Source organism: Taeniopygia guttata, chromosome Z, assembly GCF_048771995.1.
Source record: "Taeniopygia guttata chromosome Z, bTaeGut7.mat, whole genome shotgun sequence".
Taxonomy (NCBI): Eukaryota; Metazoa; Chordata; class Aves; order Passeriformes; family Estrildidae; genus Taeniopygia; species Taeniopygia guttata.
The window spans coordinates 59896722-59914427 of NC_133063.1; the positions used below are offsets into that span (position 1 = coordinate 59896722).

General features: G+C 35.1%; 1 protein-coding gene across 7 annotated transcripts in view; it reads left to right on the plus strand.

The window, feature by feature from the left end:
- AGTPBP1 (ATP/GTP binding carboxypeptidase 1) overlaps nt 1-17706 on the plus strand; it is a 76697-nt gene that overhangs the window by 7543 nt on the left and 51448 nt on the right. For 6 of the 7 annotated variants that reach the window (XR_012053166.1, XR_012053165.1, XM_072922687.1 and 3 more), the window contains exons 2-12: nt 1343-1474; nt 2500-2570; nt 9550-9680; nt 10246-10313; nt 10734-10797; nt 11154-11300; nt 11549-11680; nt 13506-13599; nt 15192-15229; nt 16756-16964; nt 17372-17549. Coding sequence is in view for 5 of the 7 variants with exons in the window: in XM_072922687.1 (XP_072778788.1) it covers nt 2539-2570; nt 9550-9680; nt 10246-10313; nt 10734-10797; nt 11154-11300; nt 11549-11680; nt 13506-13599; nt 15192-15229; nt 16756-16964; nt 17372-17549 (1093 nt within the window). In the remaining 2 variants the exon portion in view is untranslated. Of the gene's footprint in view, nt 1-1342; nt 1475-2499; nt 2571-9549; nt 9681-10245; nt 10314-10733; nt 10798-11153; nt 11301-11505; nt 11681-13505; nt 13600-15191; nt 15230-16755; nt 16965-17371; nt 17550-17706 lie in introns of those variants that run through there. The other variant, XM_072922688.1, reaches the window with a different exon arrangement.

Below are 17706 nucleotides of genomic sequence, written 5' to 3' on the forward strand. Positions count from 1 at the left end.
TAGCCATTGTTTTGAGCAAAAGAAAATTGCTTTGTGATTGTCCTTGCCATTTGGTAGTTTTGTGGTTAGAGTATTTATCTAAGAACTAGGAGTTCCATGGATTACATGTTGTTCTTGATTTTAGATTTTGGCAAATGCCAGAATTTCATAGGAAAGGTAAATACTGGAGGGGCTATCCTCTTTGCTTTTGCATGAACTTTGTCATTGAGTGTCAAATTTTCAGGGTGTTGAAAATCTGGATCAGCAGAGAAGGGGACTCAGTGACAAAGAATTCATCTAGGTGTGAGGCAAATATGTGCTCTTCTGAGAAGAAAGGAAAATATGAAAAAAACGTGTAACTTCACGCAGGCCATTTAATTTATTTTACTGTTGATAGCATTATTACAGCAATTATTACAGTGTTGCTTTCTGATCTTGTGGAGACTGCCTGTTTCCCCTGTCTAGATGGGAGAATGAATGAGATAACATTTCACAGGCAAGGTGGAAAGGGAAAGGGAGATTGCAGACAATCCAGCATTTATCGGTTTGGAATTCTACTTAGTCAGCACTTCTTGCTCTCCTGTGCTTCCCTCCAAATTGAAGTGCTTTCATTCAGTTGTTGTTGGTCCTTTGCAAGCAGAACTAATGCTAATTTTTCATCTGCTCTGCTACCACTGAAAGGCAGCTGGCATTGTTTAAAATATGTGTAAATTCATTCACCTTCTGCCTTTAGTTTTCTATTAAATGTTTATTCAAAATAAGGATAATATTAAAAGTTTTAAATTAATTTGGAAGTTTTTTCTGCATTATCTAGTCAAATGTTAAAGAGGTTTTTTTTTTTTTCTTCAGTATGCATAGATGTCCCACCCCATCTCTCTGGATTGCTGCTGTGTGCATTTCTCTTTTCATTTTTTCCTTGCTCCTTCTCATCTATTGTTAGTTTTGTTGGAGTTTTTTTTGTTTTGTTCTTGTGCTTTTTCTTTTTTATTTGACTTCTCCTCTTGACCTGGAGCATCAGTAAGTACTTTAATGCTTACTGACATACTTTGTGGTGAATTTGGACAAACAAAGACCTTGCAGTTCAAGATGGTTCAGCTCAGTAGCTGGCTCCACTTGTACAGCAGTTCAGTACACAATAATATATAGGCACTATTGGCTCTGGCAGACTGTTCATCATCTGCATGACAGCGGGTCCTGCTTTTGCTGGAAGCAAAACAGCTCTTGGTTACTTGAATCCAAGGGTCTGATTTCCACCCACTAAGACCTGCAACCTGGTTGGAATAATCCAGACTTTGTAATTAATGAAATTATCAGTAATGTGGTGGACAAAACTTTTCTCTTGTTATTTTTATTTTGTTTAAAGGATTTCAAGATAGTGTACACTGGAAGGGTGCTTGGACAAAGCTAAGACACCTGTTAACTTGAGTCAAGCTGGAATTCTTATGAAAAGTTAAGAATTTTCTTCCTGGATGCTGGGAAAATATTCTGCTTTCATGTAAGTTTGGAAATAAGCCTGTTTCATACTTCATCTCCTTTATGCTTTTCGCAGTGGAGTGGAATTTTCCAGTAATAACAAACCTGACTATTTTTATGTGCTGAACAATAAGGACTTTTGAGAGTTTTTACGAATTTCTTTGGGGAGCAGGGGATTGAGGGAGGGGGTGGATAGCTGTATGTGTATAGTCGGCTGTATTTCTTGCCTGTATTTCCTTGAGAAGAGTGCTTTATCATACTCATTCGCAGCACCCATGTCTTTGAACACCTATTTTCCCCTTTTCTGTCTTCTACCTTTAAATTAACCACTGAACTCTTGGAGGACATTTTTTTTTTTTCATAGTGGGAGTATTTGTCTGTCATTCATAGTACATCTCAGATGGAAGTACTGGTGCTCAGTTAATGGTCCTGTAGACTGCAACCTTAATTGCTTGGAGGCACCATTTGAGGAAGCGGTGTGCCCTGAGGACACTATGTCCTTAGATGGATAGGAAAATTGAGTCCTTGGCACGATATGGTTTCTGTCCAAGGAATGTATTGAGGTCTTGCTTAAATAAGAACACAAAATGCTCCATGTTTCTCACTGTGCCTCTAGCTTTTGTCATTCTATAGATAAAATTGGAGTCAGAAATCAGTATGTTGGGGCATATCATAGTATTGTCAAGTAAGTTTAAGAAAAGTATTTACTGGCTTCTTCAAAAACTTGATAAAATTCTGTCACTGACAGGAAAATAATGTCTAGTAAATGAGTGAAATAAGTCTCTGTTTTATTGTAATCAGACTTTCTGAACTTTGGTAGGCCTGAATTATAGTGCAGAATCGTACTCCATACTTAAAAAGCAATAGTTTATTTTAAAAGCTGGATCAAATAGTGTGAAGGGAGAGGAGCTTGTGACAGGGTGGAGAAACGCAATCACTGTGAATTAATTTAGCTTTTCTAGTGAAGGGACATTCAGTATGGTGTCAGCATTTCTTCTCTAAAGAACAAAAGATGTCAATAATATGCAGTTGTTTAATATCTTACAGGTTGTCAGAGATGGTGATTTGAAGAATCATATTTCCGATATGAGCAAAGCAAAAGCATCATCTGAAAAAAGGTAAATTTAAAACTACAGTCACCTCTTAACATCAAGCTATTTGAGATTTGTGAAAAAAGTTTTTATCTTAGTAAGAATCTTCTTATTACAAAGATAAATAAAATATTCATTGTGGGTCTCTAGTAGGGATGTGCAAGTTGTCCTGAAACACTGAGGGAGTCAATATTGATTAACACAAAGTATTTTCATATTTAATAAATAACTTTTTAAATCTAAATTTTCAGTTAATTATATAAATGTTCAAATATAAAATATATATTACATTTAACTGAAAATTTAATTAATTTCATAATTTTATACACATATTGGCAAAATAAAAAGTTATTTCTACTGAAAGAATTGAAGAAGTTTATAATACTGTATAAGAAGCCATGGATTTGGCATAAAATGTATGTCATCCTGCAACAATCTTGCAATCCAACACATAGCTAGGATAAACCAGAGTGGGATGCAGATGATGTCGGGTTTGTTATTTTCTTCTTAGCTAGAATTTGAGAAATTTGTGAGATTCTCTGGAAGGGCTTTTGGCATCAGAAAACTATTTAAAGGCTTTCAATCTTACCTTTTTCTTAAGGTAGCACAGATTAAACCACCTTGTTAAATCAAACCATCTAATCAGATTAAAGAAAAAAAAAGTAAAGTCGGTGAAATTAGGAATTCTGGCTTGAGCCTTAGTTTTCTGAAGTACCAGTTACTTTCTGTGTGAGGAGGTGAATTTTCATGAAGAACATGCTCTACTGTGAATTATGTTTGAATGTTAGGATCTATTTAAAATTTCACTTTAAATGCTTGTATCTAGAATCATCCTTACTTTTGCTGACTTTGGGTGGAACAGGGTTAGTGTTTATATCAGGCCAGTTTTTGAGGGGTAGATCAAAAGAAATGGTTAAAAATTCCTGTGGTAGACTAGCCCCTTAGGCATTATAATAAGCAAGCAAGCTGTCTGCCAGCAATGAGTGAGTATTCTTGAAAATCATAATGCATAAAATATACTATCACAAAGAATATTAGCTGTTTGCACAGTTGCTACTTAAGTGCCATTTATTCTTCTTTACTTAGAGATAAAATGAAGTTTTCCATCCCTGCAATTCAAAACAGTTGTTCCCTAAGTTGTGAATAAGTTCTGGTGACTCTGTGTACAGAGATAGCTATGAACCAGTCAGAAGTATCAGCTCTCTAACGATTACTTGGTAACTGTGGAACTGGTTGAGAAAAAAAAAAAACCAAAGCCATAGTTTGAAATTATTTGTGTTAGTATAAAATCTGAACAAACTCATGAGAAACTTGCCTGTTTTAAAGGCTCGTGGTAGCGTGCCAAAATGCAGTTCTGTTTACTGTGGGGGAAAAGGGAACTCCCTTTTACATCTGTGTGCTGGCTAATTGCAAACAGCAGTTTCAGGGGAAGTAGTTTCTCAATTATATTGAGAAACAGATGCCATCCCTCATTTGACTATTGTATTTTGTAAGGCTTCTTGCAAGGTCAATAGCCAAAAACCATTTTAAGATAATTGAATTTTTATGAGCAGCTGTGGTTTAGAGTTCTCTTTCTCATTGTGGGTAGACATGTAGAAAGCTACAACGATGTGTTTTAGCATTTGTGTAGAGAAAGTGGCATACAGTGAGTAATGGAGGATTGTGAATCTAGCACTTCTTCATTATTAGAGTTCAAATGCTTAAATCTTTTGGGAGTGAAAGAAGTGTCCCTATAACGAGGAATCTCTCTTTGAGAAGATGTTTTCTTGTTGAGTAAGTTCTCTTTCAAATGTGAACCCCTTGTTGAGGTAGTTCTCTTTCAAGTGTGAAGCCCTGAAGTCCTCTGTTCTTCACTTTCTGGGAATGCTTCCTTGTTATCTAGTTGTGGCTTTCCTGACCAGAGAAAGAGGAAATCCACAAAGCTCCCTGGTTAGCTAGAGCCAAGTTCTAAGTTTTGGTAATACTTGACATAAGGACAGGGGTGCTTCCTTTGTGCAGGCAAAGTGTGGGTATGAGGGGCATTTTGAACTGTAGCATTTGAATGTGGGATGAAGAGTTTCCTGCCTGCAGAGACATGAACTGTACTGGATCAACTAAGCCTGGTAAACTTCACCTCAATATTCTTAAAGAAAGTATAAATCTATCAGAGAATAATAATTGTTGGCTGTCTTTGGTCAGAGTAGAGCACTGACTGGTTACAAGATCAGTGATAGCTGATGGCTGTCAGAAGGAAATGGTGCACAATTTACTTCTGGATGTGTTCTCGCTCCTTCTGTTTACAGCTAATGGTGAGAAATATTCTGGTTTTTTACTAATAATCTGTAAGATAGGGAAGTTTTTAAAATTATGGACAACTTGAAACTTGAAAGATCTGCAAAACTACTGGAGGGCCAAATTATTTGAAAATACTCTTGTAAAATGCAGAAAATGGTTACAAATATTTGATGGAAATATGTACTAGAGACTGTGCTTAGAGAGGTGCATCACTAGAACAGATAAAGGGCTCTTGCATTTATAGTAAGAAATGCCTGAAATGACAATAAACTTCAGGGAGAAAGCCTTTCAAATGAAGGGATACAAAGAATGAGATTGCCTTTGGTTATTCAATCATTTTTATAGGTCATCAGGGACTGGTTTGGCATACATGTGTTGTGAAGAGCAGCTCTGGTGTTTATCCAGATCTGAAGAGAATCGTTTTTATGGGGTTGTGAAGTTTCTTCTGGTGCTCTTTAGTCACGTTTTTTAGGAACTGAAGATGATAGAGACTCTATGTAACTCTCAGTGACAGAGTGCTCTATGAGAAGATGGGGAAAAAATGTCACTCCTAATAACAAGAAGTGTTCTTCATCTTGTGGGAAAACTAGTCTCATATTGTTTCTGCAGCCCTCCAGCATCAGTGACAAGCTCAGGTACTCACTGCAGCTTGAAACCTGGAGAGCTACATGTTGGTGTGTCAGGTCAGTCTGAGTCATCCCATTTTTTCTGAAAATGACTTTTGACTGAGTAGAAACTGTAGTTAGTCTTCTAGTTTGATGGGTAATGATTCAAATCCATGTTGAATACTCCAGTCAGAATTCTTGAGACTGGTCTGCATTGTGTTTGTACCAGTTTGACCCCAGGTTTCCCTTAGCAAAGTCTCATTCTACAAACCAGTTTACTCATGGTGCAGTAACACAGCTGGTGCCTCTTAGGAGTGACCACCAACAAAGCAACCCCTGGACTTCTATGCCTTCACAGTCCAAGCACAGGAAAGTCCCAGCTCTTCCTCCTGAGTCTTTGGCTGCTGCTGTGTCTGGTCACCACAAAACTCTGGCGACAGTCTTCAGGGTATTTGAGGTTCTGCATTATTGGCAGCTTGAGAGTAAACCTACCTTGGACAGTACAGAGTTCATTCTGACTGTTTCTTACTGTGACATTGAAAATACTGAATTCCATAGTGCCTCTCCATTTTGGAGAACTGTCTTCTAGATTTGGATGCTGAATGGTTCATTGGTCAAAACATACACGACATTATAAATATGAGAGAGTCTCATTACAACTTTTACTTTCATTTTGTTCTGAAGTCAAATGGGTGGTCACAGCAATACTGCCGACTGCTGCTATATGTCTGTCTGGCTGCTGTAATTCCTGTCCTATGGTCTTTTTGATGTACTGTGCAGGCATTGAAAATTGTCAAATCGTTTTATAACCACTGTGTAGATTAGTGTAGAATACTAGTAAATAAGAGTGTAATTCTTCTTTAAGGAAGAAAACTCAGCCATAACTAAGAGGAAATCAAGACTTTATTTGCATTTCAGTGTTGGCTGATGTAAATTTTTAGGGGTGCTTTGTTGTGTATGATGAAGACATGAAATGTAGATAGCTCTATTTATGTTGAAAGACTTTATGCATGATGAATAGGCTAAAACCATTTTAAAGATATCTTTGCTGTAATAAGTAGTTATTGCTGTTGATAGCAACTCTGTCCCCAGGAGGAGATGATAACTCTAAATCTAAGAACTTAAGTTGTTTTATTGCCCAGTACTGAGAATTATTTACCCTACCTAAATCTTTTAAAGCTTTTATTAACTATGGAAGAATTGTGTTAGATGCCAGCTTCTTGTATATGGTAAATTGCTTCCATGTGTCAGTGTTGCTTGAGTTTTCTAGGCTGCAGCAGTCAAAAATCAGGTTTGCTCCAACATTTTAATGCCTATAAGTGAATTTTATATTTGCAAAAACTTTTTAAAAAATGGTTGTTGTTATTATTATTGTTATCATTATGCTATTACTAATTAAATAATTAATTAATGTTTTATTATTCCTGAGCATCAGCTTTGCTTTCTTGGATTGTTTTCATCTTTCAAACTACATTAATTTCATTGTGGGACCAATGGTGTACCAATGGAAGTGATATGCACACACACACATGAGTTGAAGCAGCAGTTCTCTTACACATCAGCTTACATGTGGATTGGCTGGACTCCTACTTCTTTTGCTTTTGAAACTGGTGAAGATAACATTCTATATAATTTGGTCAGTTTGTGTATTGGATCAACAGAACTTATGGACTTCATTACAATCTTGTGTCAATTTTGGAGCATTTCATGTTCAATGGATAAATGAAGAAGCAGAGATAAAAAAAGCAAAGCCATATAATTGCCTTATATAATTCAGCGTGGTCTTAGTTGGTGAGAAAGGATTGGAGTGATTATGCTTTACTTACACAAGGAAATTCATGTTTCAGCACCCAAGATGGATTTAATGTAGATTAAAAATAATTACATTTTAATAATTAAAAATTGTAATGATCAAATATTTTAAAAAATTTAAATTACAGTCTAGCAAATAACTGAGAATGTGGTAGGCTTACTTCACAATATAAAATTACTCCTATTTAAGAGCTATAATTAATATAACCATTTCTTATTCTTGTTCTTACCAGCTTGTAAGTATCATCTGTAATCTGAAATTGATTCTTTGCCATGCTTCTCATTTAGATGTCTGTGTAGAATAGCGAGAGTGGTGGAAGCTGTTTCCTGCACAGTTCTCACATCAATTTGCCTTCCTAGCAGTATAACTTTTGCCCTCAACTAACTTTTCCCCATAATTTTAGCATTTTAGCATTTAGAATTAACTGTAAGTGTGACATCTTCGCACAGATGTAAATATAAATCAAGGAGTAATAATTCCTCATTATTATAAACAAAACTGACTGACTATAATAAAGCTAGTGTGGTAGACCTTACTTTTATTGTAGATAAAGCAGTGTGTGTGTAAAATGAATTATTGTTGATTATTGTAGGACTATAATGTTATGAATGAAAAGCCAAGGTAGTTAATGCATGGAAGTCATAGTTTCCTGCAGTTAATTGCATGATTACAATTAAAATGTTAAACATCTGTTTAAAAATTACTGTCATGTAGGAATGTGAATCTCAAAACTATTCTGAATCATTTTTATGATCAAAAAGTACAGAACAAATAAAACAGTTTCTATACTGACTGTTTAGAATAAACACTTAAAACAATTCTTTCTTTCTGCTTATCTGTATAAATGCCTAGACTGAAGTGGTGTCACTAAAATATATTTTCAAGGCACATTTTTGTTGGCAGAACTATTGGGTTTGCTGGTTTTGATAGCAGTGAGGAGGCTGCAGGGGTGTTTTTTTGAGAAGCTGCTGGAAGCTTCCTCCATGTCCAGCAGAGAAAATCCCTGGTGACTCCAATATGGACATGCCACTGGCCAAGACTGGGCCAGTCAGAAATGCTGGTAATACTGCTGTGATAACAGATTTAAGATGAAAGAAAAAAAGTTAATATGCAGATGTAATTGTGGCCAGAGAAGAATAGGGTGAGAATACGTGAGAGGAACAACTCTGCAGACACCAAGGTCAGTAGAGAAGGAGGAGGAGGAGGTGCTTGAGTTACCAGAGCTGAAGTTCTCCTGCAGCCCATGGGGCAGGCCATGGCAAGGCAGCTGAAGGCAGAGTGCAGCCTATTTGGGAGGACTGTTGCCCATGGGATGGACTCACACTGCAGCAGTTCACTGAGACCTGCTGCTCATGAGATGAATTCATGTGGAAGAAGTTCATGGAGAACTGTCTCCCATGGGTGGGACCCAAGGCGGTGCAGCAGAAGCCTCAGGTGATGAATGGCCATAACCCCCATTCCCTGCCTTCCTGCACTGCTGGGATGGGAGGCAGAGCTGGAAGGAAGGAGGGGTGGCAGGAAGCCGTTTTTAACGGGTTATTTTACTTCCCACTATGCTGCTCTGATTTTGTCAGTAATAAATTCACTTTATATCTCTAAATTGAACCTGTTTTGCCCATGATGATAGTTGGTGAGTGATCTCTCCCAGCCCTTATCTCAACCCATGAACCTTCATTAAGTTTTCTCTCCTCTGTCCAGCTGCAGAGGGGAGTGAGTGAGTGGCTTTGCTGGGTGCCTGGCCGGCGGCCAGCATAAACATAAACCCAAAACAGCAGGCCAAAATGTCCTTGTAGTCACAAGGAATGCGAACTTAAATGATAATTCTAGAAACCTCCCTAAGTTTTTTTCTTCTTCAAGATTTTTCTTCAGCTGATGTGCGCTGGTTTGCTCACTTCATGAATGACATTTTTTTCCTTTTCTGAAATACCATCCTGTGAGACAAGCAGTCTTTTGGTCTGTTTGTAGCCATTTTTTCCTTGAATGGCAGGTTTGATACTGCATCTTGTCACTTAACATAAATTAATAAATATAAGTCACTCTAGATGGCATATATTAAGAACATTTATAGCTGCATTATACTTGCTGCAACTGATTTCCCTGTTCACAGTTGCTCTTGAAGATGCTGTTACATACTACTAGTCTGTTGCAGGCTTTGCAAAATCTGTAAATTTGCCAGATTTGAGAATTAAGACTGTTTTCCAATTCAGATAAAATATGGAAGTGAATTAGCCACGCCTATTACTGTAGAATCAAGTTTCTGTAGTTAGGAGCTTTTTTCTCTGAATTAGTTGGAAAAATCACATCTTTTTTGTAGTGCTTCTGCCAGTTCTCGGACTATATCCCTGCTGTCACAGCTGGAGAAGATCAATTTGGACTCTGTATTAGGAGAATCAGACAATGCCAGATATATTACCTCAAAGATCCTTCATCTGGTCCAGAGTCAAGGTAATTATCTAAGCTTTGCGGGTTTAGTTGTTTCCCTTTTGACCCTTGTTTCTTGTATCTCCCTTGTTGGACTTGAGTTTCAATTTAGTCAACTTGGTTATCCATATATTTTTGTCACTGATTGTTGAAACCGTCTGTTTAAGACTATGTTTAATGTATCTAGTATAATACTGGTAGTGCTGAGTCCATTTTGTGTTGTCAAATAGCTATAATTTAAGTAATAGTTCTCTTCATATGTATATATGTCTGTGTGCTATGTATATATGAAAGTATAGAAGTATTCTTCTATATATATATAAGTATCTGGAAGGCAGCTTTCTTACAGATATTTTCTTCACTTTTTTTTCTAGGCCATCACAAGATTGTTGAACAATTAAAAACAAAACTTAATTTTAACATTGCTTAAGTCTTTTACTTAGTTCTTAGTATACACATATATGCATTTTTTTAATAAGATTTATTATTTGCTGTGTAAATTTTCTTGTCAATTTGTAGATGTACTGGCTTGCAGTAAAAAAACATATTTTTTTATTGCAAGCCAATTATTGGTCTTTTTCTCTGGCAGAAAAAACCAGGAAGGAGATGACTTCTAAGGGCTGCACTGGAATAGAAGTTATCCTGTCAACCCTCGAGGTAAATTTTAAAATTTTCTTTGGTTATGGGTTCATAGCAGTTTTGCATTTTATCATTATGAAATGTATGTATTTCCTGTTATATTTGTATTATGAAATATGTTGTTATGCTATGGAGTCTTTAAAACTTGTGCTGGTCGTTTATGAATAGATACTGTCTTTGAGTAAAAAAGTACTTGTGAATTTCTCTCCCTTATATTTAGATATTTTAAGAAATTGCTTGTCACCTATTAGTTCTAATTGATGTACCATACTACAAAGTCTGTTTTAATTGGTTTTGTGGTTAATTTGGACTGGTTAGTGGGGTGGTTGCTATGTTCGGAAGTTCTATTTCATTTTGTGGTGGCAATTCCTCCTATCTTTAAGTATCCAAAATGTTATTAGACTGCTATGTTAAACACAGATCTCTTTTTTATTGCAGAATACAAGAGATCCTCAAACTATTCTAAATATATTGAATATTCTCATTGAGATAGTCTCAGTAGGTAAGTTTTTATTAAGGAGTAATATATGGTTATATTTATGCTTGCTTTTTCAGATGTTTTTTGTTTTCTCCAGTTAATTTTTATTGTTGTTGGGTTTTTCATAAAGTATCAGTATTTTGGTTTTTGTTGTTGATTGCTGAAGCATATGCAGAAGTAAAAGAATATAAAGCCTGAAGTGACCTTTCTAATAATCCTACACAATAGTTTGTTGCTCTTAGTGTAAGTCTAGCATGTTCTTGCATAGTGCAGTCATATATAAAGTAAAGACTGCTGTTCTAAAGACTTCATTATAACTGTATCTTAGAAATTTAATTGTTCTTTGGCTTTAGATGCATCAGTTCAGTTTTAATTTCTAGGTGGTGGTCGGAGAGCGAGTGTCTTAGTCACCAAAGGAGGGACACAGATCTTGTTACAGCTGCTTTTGACTTCCAGCAAAGCCTCTCCACCAAATGAAGAACTAATGGTGCTTCTTCATACTCTTCTTGCAAAAATTGGTCCAAAAGGTGATATTATGGCTCAATAACTACAGTTGAACTGCAATTACTATAATTGAAAATTAATAATTTTTTTTCTGTTATGGTGTAAGCATCCACATACTCAGAATTGGTAGAGTAGAAAAAAGATAAAGTGAAGCAATTAGAGGGGAGGAAAGATTGGTGGGAAGTAGATAAGCAGAGTTCAGTAATTTAACTTCTATTTTTTTAACAGTTTCAAAGTCAGTGTGATTTGTCTTGTATTTCTTTGATGTCAGACAAGAAGATTGGCATGAAAGCAAGAATAAATGGTGTCCTAAACATATCATTGAATTTAGTGAAGCATAATTTGCAGAACCACAGGCTAGTATTGCCATGTCTTCAAGTATTAAGAGTTTATTCAACCAACTGTAAGTATTGCAGAAAATTTTCTTTCCTATGTGAATAAAGCTTTTTATCTAGATAAGGTTAAAATATCAACTCTGAGTGCATTTTTAATATTAGCTATTTAAACTATTTTTTTCTGAGGATTTTCTCCTAATATCCTGAAAATGCTTAAATTCTAGAAAAAAATTATTTTTGATCAGTGCTATTGAGTGTGTGGAATTTTGAGCCATCTAATTTGCATAAATGCTGATGTTTAAAGCTCTAAATTAGAAATGCTAACATTTTGCTTGCAGAAGCACTTAGAAATAAATAATTATTCTCTTTATTATTCATTCTTATGTTTTTTATTTCTGATGTTATATTAATTTCTTTATTACCAATTTAAAACTTGGTTAACACAGAAAATATATAAATTTCACCTAATTATTTCTTAATTAAACCTTTTCCTTACTCCTTTTATTCAAGAGCTCCACTCTCCACTATTGGACTGATGTTCTTCCACAACAGCCTAGTTGTTAGGGCAGGCAGAAGGAAGTTGATGAGGATAGTGAGGTTTTTTCTGTATCTCAGCTGTCAGTTAAAAGATCTTATTTTTTTTCATTTGAGCTTGAAATGGTTGTTAATCTTCTTATTTATGTGCGAGAAATTTGAAACATGGCCATGATCCCCCTCAGAGAACTGATTTGATAGACTGTAAGATTGTTTTCAGGTTATTCACATGAGGAGCAATAATTTTTAAAGCCCTAGTAGTTTCAAAACATGGAAGCTTTACTTCTTTTGAGCTGTCTGATAAGGAGGTGAAACTCTCCTAAAATGAAAAGTCTAATAGAGATAGTTATATTGCTTACCTGAAAACTTACTTCATTCTCAAAATGAGACTCAGTCTCTGATTTGACTTCTTAGATCAGTTCTGGTTTTCTGTATTTCTCACTCTATATAAAAAGAAAAAGTAGTAGTTTATAATTTTCTGATGAGTAGTAGTTCTTCAAGTTTGTATACAGTTACTATTAGAGTAAGTCCTAACTTGACTTAGATTCTGGTATGATGTTGCTGCTAATGATGATGAAACTGCTGCTTGTGGTCATGTGCTAAATTCTACAGTGATAACAGCATTTATTATATTGAAGTAATTCTTAGTTGCTCTCTTCCTAGTTTGTTAGGAGAACATATTGCTAAACTTAGTCAGGAATGGAATTGCAGTGTCTGTGTCAGCAGCTTGTATTTTCAGTTGGCTGTTGAACTTCAAACATATACTTTAAGCACATATTTCCCCAAAATAGGTCTTAGTATAATTTCCTTTCATTTGCTCCCATTCAAATAGATTACTTTTATAATTTTTTTTTCTGAGAACATCTATTCAGAGCATGCAGTTCAGGAAAACTATACCAATTGGCATTTTTAAATTTAATAACATTCTTGGATTTCAAATCATGGTGAATATACCTGTTTGTCCAAATCACAGTCATGTTCTATGATGGCAAGTCATAGAACCTGAAATTTTAGAAAACCTGCAGTTTCAATAAACAGAATTTCTGTAAAGAAATTTTGTTTTGTCCTGTATCTTAATACCAAAGATAGCAGAAACCTGCATTGGAAGTAGTCTGTGGTTTTATTTATAAAGTAATAATTAGGTTTTCTTCTTCTCCAAGTTTTATCAGGATTGGGTTGTCATGCTAATTATGTGTAGAGTAGCGTCTGCTTGTCACTGTATGTCTTAAAGGACTAAAATGTCTAGCATTTGTTATACTTCAAAATTAACTTGTGTGAATTTTAGTTTTGAGTATATGGATCTTTTTCTTTTGTCTTTCTTACTACATTGTATTAAAATGGATTGCTTTTAACTTCCAGCTGTAAATGCAGTATCTCTGGGAAAGAATGGAGTAGTAGAACTGATGTTTAAGATTATTGGCCCTTTTAGTAAAAGGAACACTAGCCTTATGAAGTAAGTACGATTTCATTGATATACTATATGGTAAAACCTTGTAAGTTTTTCAAAACTTACTTGTAAATGAAAAACCGTATTGGAGAAATCAAATGCAATTAATATTTGAAGATTAAAGTGAAGGGTGATGGGAAGGAGTATCACAAATATGAAAGATTTTATTTTTTCCCAGTAGAGTAACATAAAATACTTGAATGTGTATTTGCAATACTCGTAAAATAATATACATTATTTTTTATCTCTAATATTCCTGTATGGAAACTGTACAGTGGTTAACCCCAAATCATAACAAGCAGATCAAGACAATCCCATCATTTTTCAGTTTGCTTCTACAACACCAAGGCTGACATAGTTCAAGAGCATTTAGACAATGCTCTCAGGCACAGGATGTGACTCTTGGGAGTGGTGCTGTGCAAGGCCAGGAGTTGGACTTGATGATCCTTGTGTGCCTCTTCCAGTTCACCTTATTCAATTATCTGCTTTGTGCTTTTAATGTGACACTGTACCTTTTGCTTGATAATAGATTTTTTTTTCCATTTTTCTGCAAAACAAATAGACATCTGGAGGAAGAAAATAAAACAGAATAGAAAGCCTCAGCAATTACTGTCTTGTAGGCTATTATGTTAAAAAAAATTAAAATTCACTGTGTAGGTGAAAGTGGTGACTTAAGATTTCCACTCTGGTTGTGGTTGTACATTTCAGGCTTTTTTGTTTGATTGGGTTTTTTTTATTTGGATTGGGTTTTTTGGGTGAATGTACGGTTAAAAAATAGCCAAGTGGATGTAATGGAATAATTCTTTCTTTATATACTCCACATTTTTGAAGTACATACCAGTGGAAAACTAAATTTTTCATCTGATTAGCAAAGTATTAATCTCATATTGTGCATATTCTAACTTTGTTAAAAAAGAAATAGCATTATGTGATCACAGGAGTAGGGTCCAAAAACCATATCCTGTTCCTTTAAGGCTCAGCTAAAATTCCGCATATGAACGTGCTATTCTATGATGTGACTAATAATTATATCCTTGTTTATGGTTTAAGATCAGATGCATCAAATCTATCTGCATATAGATGTGAAAAATAAGTATATACATTTTGCAGTTGCATAGTTGAATTGGGGGAAGATCTTTGGGTACAAGAAAAATCTTATGCTGGCCATCTTGTGTTGTAGTACAGATTGATGGGCATTGCTTCTTAATATATTCATATACTGCCTGCTGGTATTGATGTACAGTTTTCTTAAATAATGTCCTTTACTTTGTGGAAGTACTTGTTCTACTGCTAACAAAGACATGAATTTCACAATATCACAACCAGTGAGTGTCAGTCATAAACATTACATTGTCACAGTGGAAAGCTGGAAGTTTGTATAGATGTTGTATTGATATTTTTAAGTTTTGTCATCAGACTTCAAATACATGATCTTTTAGCAATATAAAAGTGAAGTCTGTGCTACAGTGCAACCAGGAAACCATGCAGTTAGACTCTTTATAAGTCTGTAAGCAGTAAATAATTTGTATAGTTTTACAGTGTTGTAGATTAAGCTTACTGGTTGGTTGCTGTTTTGACTTTTCTTGTTATGTTGACAGGGTTGCTTTAGACACACTTGCTGCATTGCTAAAATCAAGTAAGTGTTTGACTACAAGAAAATGTCTACTTGAGCTATAATGGGTGTGTGTGTATGTATGGACACAGTAAAACTAAACATTAAGTTGGTGGCCAAAACAAAAATAAGGCTAGGAAATCTAGCAGTAAGTTTCATCTGCAGTTTCTGATGCTGTATTTGTGTTGTATATCCATGAATGTTTAATACTTCGTGAGTGTTTCACCAGTTATGCAGCAGAAAGGCTGGACTACTTCTGCAGAACTGATCTAGGTCCAAGGTGGACAAATATCTTTTTACCTTCACTCACCTCAGCCATTCAGTAATAGATGCCTATAGCTTAACTCCTGTGCCTCTTTTTTACACATACATCTGAAAATATCTGTTGGATACTTAGGGAACATACAGGTATTCTTCAGTACCTTCCTGAATAATTAGGACTTGGATCCAAATAACAAATCTGTCAGTGATGCTCATGAAGTGGAATTAAAGGTAATAAAACCAATGGTGTGTTTCCAGACATGGACCGTCTCAGCCAGCAGCAATTGATCTTCGCAATGTCATCTTTGCAGATTTTGAATCAGCATTGTAACTAGCAAGGAATTAAAAAATAATTTTCTCCAAAGAGTTGTGTTAAAGCGAAAGCAGTCATAGTAGTTTTAGTGGGGCTGAATAAGAATTGAGATGTGATGAGATTTGCAGAAAACCATTTCAAACAAATGGTGAGAAATTTCTGTACTGACTATCACAGGGTGCTGAATTTTTTCATGTTTATTCAGTGTATTACCTTGGTCTTACAGGTTTGTGTATTTATGAATTTCGCAATTTCTTCTTGGGAAGTTTAGGGAAAGAAATATTTCCAAATTATTGTCAGTATTCCATTTTATAAATTGGCAGTTAAACTTTAACACTGGGGAGGAAAATGAGATATTTAAAAGGTATGTCTTTAAAACAGGAGGTCTTGTTCATTTATTTAGGGATGTCTTCTCCATAGTGCTTTTAACTTGTAACTTCATATACTTTATATAATTAAAATATTTTCATAACAACATTAGTCTACTATATATGTATGTCAGCTGTCATACTGATTCCCCAGTATTTGGGGTAGAAGTACTTTCAGCTTATGAAATTTGAGTGATAGTTGTAAAACTATATGGATTAGAAGTGAAGTTTGTTTCAAATCTTGTATCTGGACAGTGTGTGTAGATTGTAATTGATATGCTTTGTAGAAATATTTTTGGTTTTTAATTTACTGGGTGACAGCATCTTAAAAGTGCCTTTTAAGTGTAATGCATGCTATTCTTCTAATAAACCATTAAAATTATGTGAAATGTTCCAAAAATAAGGTTTAAGCTACTGGTCTTAGTTTTCCAGTCATTTCTGTTTAGGTTGATGTAAAAGACTGCTAAGGGTGGCTAAAATACTACTCAAACTGAAAGAATTCTGTTACTTGGATAAAAAGAATAATCTAAACATTGAAAGTAAAATTTGAAAATAATATTGAAGTTGCTGGGCAATTTTAATTTTCTTTCCTAACTTTTTTTGCAAAGAAACAAATGCCAGGAGAGCAGTAGACAGAGGATATGTGCAGGTGCTTATAACGATTTATGTTGATTGGCACCATCATGATAGTCGACACAGATACATGCTGATACGTAAAGGAGTGTTACAGTGCATTAAAAGTGTTACAAATATCAAACTGGGAAGAAAAGCATTTCTTGATGCTAATGGGATGAAAATTCTTTATAACACTTCACAGGTAAGTCTATCCTGATAGGGTTTTTTTATGTTGTTGTTTGTGCCTTTTTGGCTATGATCTCAAGTTTGTCATATTTTTTTAATGAGATCTATGGTCATTCCTGATTATGGGAATAAGGATTATATTCTGTACCCCTCTGAAACATTGAAAGAGTATAGAATTAAATTTGTATTGGCTGTTATTTTGATGTGGCTATCTCTGTGAGGGGTGGTTGAACTTAGTTTTTAAAAAGAGGGGGTAAAAATGTCTTTCTATGGGGAAATTTGGATTTTTAAATAAAGTGAATTTGAGTTGCTAGAAGTTTTTCTGTCCTTAAGAAGACATGAACAAATTTTTTTGTAAATATTATATAAATGTAGTTTGACTTTCAATTTGAGAAATACTTTTCTTTATTTTCCTGCTAACAGGAGTGCCTTGCAGTAAGAACTCTTGATCCTCTTGTCAATATATCCAGCCTAATAATGAGAAAATGTTTTCCCAAAAATCGTCTTCCTTTACCAACTATAAAAAGTGCTTTCCATTTCCAACTCCCAGTTATTCCTGCCAGTGGTCCTGTGGCTCAGCTGTATAATTTGCCTCCTGATGGTATGTGATTTTGTAGTACTTTGTCTTTGAGTATGTCTAATTTTGCTTTGCACAAAGTGGAATCAATTGCACTTGTTTGTGTTCTCTGCTAAAAGGACTCTGAGAAACTTCTCAAGGAGCAAAGGGTCTGTGACTGTTGGTGTGGAGCACCAATTCC